The 6475-nt window shown below is 35.5% G+C and overlaps 1 protein-coding gene across 1 annotated transcript in view; it reads left to right on the top strand.

Annotated features, from left to right (window-relative positions):
• The first annotated feature begins 1003 nt into the window (after nucleotides 1-1003).
• Nucleotides 1004-6475, top strand: part of LOC111371161 (MORC family CW-type zinc finger protein 3-like) — a 57283-nt gene continuing 51811 nt past the window's right edge. Inside the window, exons 1-5 of the mRNA XM_022993068.1 lie at nucleotides 1004-1172; nucleotides 3202-3281; nucleotides 3571-3708; nucleotides 4235-4285; nucleotides 4667-4757. Of these exons, the coding sequence (XP_022848836.1) occupies nucleotides 3705-3708; nucleotides 4235-4285; nucleotides 4667-4757 (146 nt within the window). The 5' untranslated portion in view covers nucleotides 1004-1172; nucleotides 3202-3281; nucleotides 3571-3704. The remainder of the gene's footprint in view (nucleotides 1173-3201; nucleotides 3282-3570; nucleotides 3709-4234; nucleotides 4286-4666; nucleotides 4758-6475) is intronic.

Genomic DNA, 6475 nt, shown 5'->3' with positions numbered 1-6475 from the left:
TGGGTCCCATTAGTGCAGAATTTGAACCCCAATTTTCATTGTTTGTAACTGGTTGGACAAATGAGAGGCGGCCGTCCTTTTTGATGTTTGAATTACCGAAAATGCACCCCCTTAATGAAATTTAATGAAATACTAAAGGGGCACATTTGTCATTTTGTGTATACGGGTAATCAATCAATTGAGGCAATCAATATATGCGGCTGGCATGGGACCCAGACAGGGGTTTGATTTCATTCTCAATCAAAAATGTTTTTATAAAATAGTTTTATAAATAAACCTAAATTTTCTCATTATTTTTAGATTACACATTATTCAAAAACATATATTACCAAAAAATAGGCTCAAAGAGGGTTAATGTATGCGACTATCGTTCCAGCATTAGTTGTGGATGGAAATTTCATTGAGCCAAGCCGAACTTGAAGTTCGAGTAAAAATATTTTTAGTTTTTTACGGCTCGAGTTGAGCCTAGTTACTGCTCGATCAAAAAATCTAGACTCAACCCGAGCTAAGTCGAGTAGGCTTTTGCATTAGTAGTTGCCTTTTTTTTTAAGTTTCGTGGATGTTATTTATTTTTTAGGCTCGACTCGTTACAGGCTGAGAATACCCCGTGACACGAGCTGGCTCAAGCTCAAGCAGACGCTCCAAAATGGGGCTCGATTTCACCGAATCACTAGTTGGGCCGGTTCAAACTTTTTTGGGTCGAACCACGGGTTCTTCAAGCTAACGAGTCAAATTGATTCCTCTAGTTATTGGAGGCAAATGCACCATGGTTTGAGCTCCATTAATTTTTTGTAATGTATTACGGAATGGTAAATTGATGGAAAATATATGAATAAATAAGTAGGAAATATTTTTAATTTATGTGTAATATTATTTTAATGAATAATGCGTAATTGAAAATGATCGTAAAAAAAAAATAATGAAAAAAGAATGAGAAAAATGGGAGAGGCAATTTTTAAAGTTGTAGTTTTTCCCATCCCACCGCGACGTCAGTTCAGGAGCATGCACTTTTCGTTTTGTCACGTCACACACGACTCCGCATAGAAAAACTCTTCTCCCCACGCTCCTCCCATTGCTTTCACAGAAACAGGCACCAAGCAAAATTCTTCGTTTCGAATCCGAGTTCACCGCTTCCTTTCTCTCTCCAAAATTTTCAAATCAACAAGCCGCCGGTAATGATAATCACATGTCATACGTATACAATTTCTTACGTCTTCCTGTATAAAATATACATAGTACGAGTAGTACAATTTTTATTTTTTACTTTTTTTTTCTGTGTTGGGTTTATCTGAAAATATTGATGTTTAAAAAGTGCTATTTTTGCAAACATATTTATTTATTTATTATTATTATTTTTTTACGATTTTAACTTCGAAGAGAAGTTAAGGAATTTATCTATTCATTTGAGTGAATTTTCAGCTTTCTTATGCCTATTAAAGCGTGTTGTGAACAATGTGAAGGGATTTGACAATCTGGTTGCATGATGCTATTGGCCTAGGGTTTTTCGTCTAGACTGAACAGTGATAATTGTATAGTATTCATTTGTTTCTGGCTTTATTGGTGATGCGAAGTGGTCATTATTCCGCATAGTATTTTTACAGAGTCAAGACTCTTCATTTTTTTGTTGCCCATTTAGCCGTGGTTTAAGTCCATTTTTCAGAAAAAAATTTGGGTTTGGGTGAAAATTATTTTATTTGAAAAATGTGTACTTGAAAGTAACTTTGGAGGAAAATAAGAATGTGGCCTGACGAGAGCCTTAATGCTTGTATATAAATTACACGTTAGTGGGATGGTGTGGAACATGAATAGTCCAGATCCTGAGTGGTAGTTAACTGCAGTCATCGTCATGTCCCTTGNTGAACCCCATGCCTACATATACTACTGTGGATGCAATACTGGACAATAACAATGCAGAAAACATGTCCTTGTTTGAGACTCATTTTCCTATCAAAATACATTGTTTAATGACCATATTTTAATCATGCATTTTTCAATAAAATAATATTACATATAAATCCAAAACTTTTCGTTATTTTTTAATCACATTCTCCATCATAGCACTATTACAATATGCATTTTTTTTTTAAAAGGGGCTTCACTCACTCTGCGTGTAAGCATTTATTGTACAGTTTTATTAATATAACGTAGCTCACAACAATAAGTATGTGAGAGCTTTTAGATGACGTTCAGAATACATTGTATTAGAGCCTGGATGAGGTCCTATCCTATGTTCGAGTATAATCTCCCCATATATGAATTCTGTACATAAGCTACAAGTGAAGGGGCTTTTGAAGACATAAAATACTAAATAGTAAATAAATAAGTTAGTTCCTTCTTCATAATCCTTAGCTTTTCATGAGTTGATTAACAACTTCACAAATAAGTGGAGCCAACTTAGCTTCTCCCTTTGCATGCCGAGCTATGTTAGTTTAGTGGTTTAATAGGGCATCGGAGCAAATAGAGGTCTTGAGTCAATTTTCGTTGCAAATAATTGTGTAATTGTTAGGCTTTGATATAAATATGATTTTAGACTGCAGAAAAGGGGGCATGTTAATTACTAAATTTGAAATAAGTAAATTAGTCTCTTCTTTGTAATCTTTAGCTTTTAGTTGAGGTAGTTAACAACTTTATTAATAAGTGGAGCCATCTTAGTTTGTCCCTTACTTGCATGCCAAGTTATGTTATTTTTGTATTTGATTTTACTCTTTTTTTTGTTTGACAACTTGTTATTGGCGGAATTATATGCTCAGCTAGGCATGATATCATGACGTAGTACCAAGAAATATTTTTTGAATTTGATTTGTATCCACTCCCTTATTATTATTATTTATTTATTTATTATTATTATTTTTTTGTTATTTCGGGTTTGATTCATTTGATATTTATAAATTGAAAAGCGTAGAAAGCTTTTGAGTATTAGTAATAATTCAGCAATCTAAGCAAGTTGCCTCTTGGTATGAGCACATTTGATGCTAATAATTATGAAAGCCATATCCGTTTATTTATTTGCATTAATGTTGCGTGGTTCTTCATTATTGCATTAACTCTTTCAGATGGTTACATTTCATATGTAACTTATTGAGTTTCTCAACAGTGAAATGATGCATCCTTCAAATATTATCACTTTTATGGAATTATGAGAAAAGATAATTTTTTTAAGTCTCATACTTTTTTGAAATAATAGATGCATTACACATGCAGTTACTGGGAGCTTGATAGGAGCTGAAGTTCTCTGGCTGGAAAGTTCTGAATTACAAGGACGTTAACTTAGTCCCTGATTGGTAACCATTCTTCCAAAACTCTTTTTAGTCCATACTCATTTTCAACTACAAATTCTCACAATAAAATATTCTTAATGTAAATCCAAAATTTCTTCCTACTTTTTAACTACACAATTTCCAAAAATTTACTATTCAAAAATTCATTCTTCCCAGAAAAAAGGCTGTCAAACTGGGGCTTAATTTTCATTTATTTTTCAATAGATTTATCCTAAATGATGAACGATGAATTCGTGTCTAAGGGTTAATCAAAAAAAGTAAATTGATGTACATTTTTTCTCTGACCTGCCAGACTGAAAATAGAGTTATGTTGCCTACCAAGCTCAAAATCAATTTTCAGGATGTGCTAGATTAGCAAATGATTATCACTAAAAGTTGGAGACGACATGCTATTTATGAGTCTGCCTGCAGTGATAACTTACCTATATGAGTAAGGGATTTATCATGAGTCAAAAGTAATACTATGGATTTACTGTTGTAATCACTATGGCTGTATTGGATTGTGAACTTGTATATAATATGTTTGGAGCTGTGGTCATCTTTTTGGAGTATAAACATTGCCCACTTTAAAAAATTGATGAGCATTATTCTAGGTATACAAACTTATATGATTCTAAGTGGTTCATATCACGTGTCATATAAGATCGGATGTCATACAGTGGAAATATTTGATTCTTATACATGGCTGAATACATCTCCTAAAAAAAAAATTGTTTATTTTTCCTGACATTGTGAACTTGATAATTCCTATTATTATCTTTTCAAAAGATCTTTGTTATGTGCCATCTTTGTCTGTAACTATTGATTGGTGCGACGGTCAGTATCTGAAATTTCGTTTTTAAGAGACCCTTGTCATTTTGTTTATATTATTGATCTCTTCTTTCTAGAGAGATGTTTGCTCTCTGCATTCACTTTTCCCCTCCTCCTAATTGATTGCTTGGTGGCTTGTTATATAGGAGGGATACTAATGGAAGATAGTAGCTTGAAAAAGGAGTTCTCAAATGAAGGTAATCGTCAGTGTTTAATTATGTGTGTATCCATTCATCTCTGTATCTCTGTTTGTACTGAATTATTTAACAACTGGTTGAGAGGAATAAAGCTGTAGTAATCATATACTTGAATGTTACTCCCAATCAAGAACATACTCTGAAAATTTGAATATACTGATTGTGGAAACATGTTGCTGTCAGATATTTATCAACATGTTAGCATTTAGGCAAGGAATTATATTCTATTTAGAACAATACTAGCGTTTTCTGCTTTGCTGATCTAGGTTTTTCTATCTTACGCCCCCTCTTATGTTCATGCTTTACAGTTCAAGGGTTGTCAAATCATTGTTTACATGATGATATTTTCTATTTCTAACCTTTTCATGTGAAGTTTTGCAGATATGCTTGAATGTTATGTTTTGCTGACTAAGGATAAGAAAATTATAAGTCGGACAGTATGCCGCAGGCCCCATAACCTTCCCAATGAAATGTATGCTATTTTTTTAGGCATTACTTTTGCTGATCAGTCCTTGTACTAAGCATTTGTGAAAGCTTTTATGCCATAAGCAAGATTCTATTACTTCTAATACCTTGATGTTTTTCCTTGGTTTATCTTGTTAGTATATATGTCACTCTGATTTCATACGTTTTTTCCTATTTGGTTTCTTGCATGTAGCATGTGAGCGTTTGGCTTGGTGATTATGATGGTTGCATTTCCCCTATGTATTGAATCATTAGAAAAATCTGGTAGTTAACATAATTAAATTTGTTGAATCTTGATTACTTTTAGTTGAAATATAATTGTACTTACTTGTAATATTTGTTATTGTTAGGGACCATGGTTGTAATTTCTTGTATTGTATATATTCATTTATCCTATCAATAAAAACTATATACTTCAAAACCCAAAACACGACTTGGTATCAGAGCTGAGGAAAGCCGAACCCTTGCCTTGCGTTTACCGCCGATTCTGAAGGTCCCATCACCGGCAGGTTGCAGCGGCTACTCCGGCGGCACGAACCCTAGGCGCTCTCCAGCAGGGAGCTGCGCGACTCAGGCAGGTGCGTTTTCCGGCAGAGGCTGCGTCTGCAGCGACGATTCCGGCGCTTTTTCGAACCCTAGGCGGCGCTTTTTCGGCTCAGGCGACCCTCACTGCCTGCCTGCATTCATTCAGTCGCTTCATTAGCACCTTCTTTGAGCTGTTTGTAGTTGGCAGCCTGCTGAATCAAGTCCAGGATCGTAATAGTCAACTGGGCATCTGCCAATGGGTATGTTTTTGGGTTCACAGCTTCTGCAGTCATGATGCTAGAGAGTTGAAGAAAGAACTGAGGAGAAAAAATTAGGAAATTGGGAAGACTGTGGTTGGTTTTTTTGACCTTGCTATTGATTTCTTGTGTGATTGGTTGTTACGTTATTTATTAACTACTTGAAATAATGGCTGACCAGAGAATGGTTACATCGTTAGTTCATGAAACATCGTCTCCAATTCTCATTAAGTTAGATGGCACTAACTACCGTGTGTGGTCAAAATTACTATAGATGCACATTACTGGCCGAAAAAAAAGAACTCACATTTTTTGTGAACTAACTCTACCAAAAGAAGATGATAGTACCTATGGTGAATGGGTGGCAGATGATGCCATCGTTAAGTCTTGGCTTATTAATTCTATGACTGATGCTCTTGTGGCCCATTTTGTTCAGTTTGACACAGCCAAAGATGTGTGGGATGCGGTTAAGAGAAGTTATCTTGATGTCTCTGATTCATCTCAAGTTTATGAACTAATGAAAAAATCTTTTCAACTGAGGCAAGAGGGGCGGCCTCTTGTCACATACTACACTGAAATGAATTCCATTTTTTTGGAGCTTGACCACCGCAGACCTAATTCCATGAAGTGCACCGCCGATGTTGATGCATTAAAGAAGAGGTGTGCTGAAGACAGAATTTATATGTTTTTGGCGGGTCTTGATCATGGTTTGGATCAAGTGCGTAGTCGTATTTTGGCTACTACACCCCTTCCAAGCTTGGAAGAGGTGTTCTCGACTTTTCGTCGCGAGGAACAGCGACAACTCACTATGGGGGGCGAAAGCCATTCTGAGGCGTCTGCGTTGGCTGTAAAAGGGTTCAATCCTCGATCATGAGCTCCTATTCAGTCTACTGAAATTTGCTCATTCTGTCACCTAAAAGGACACACTGCTGACAAGTGTTTC

The sequence above is a fragment of the Olea europaea genome, chromosome 22, assembly GCF_002742605.1.
Source record: "Olea europaea var. sylvestris chromosome 22, O_europaea_v1, whole genome shotgun sequence".
NCBI classification, from domain to species: Eukaryota; Viridiplantae; Streptophyta; class Magnoliopsida; order Lamiales; family Oleaceae; genus Olea; species Olea europaea.
The sequence above is the reverse complement of the archived record's forward strand: the minus strand, read 5'-3'. Positions and strand labels throughout refer to the sequence as shown.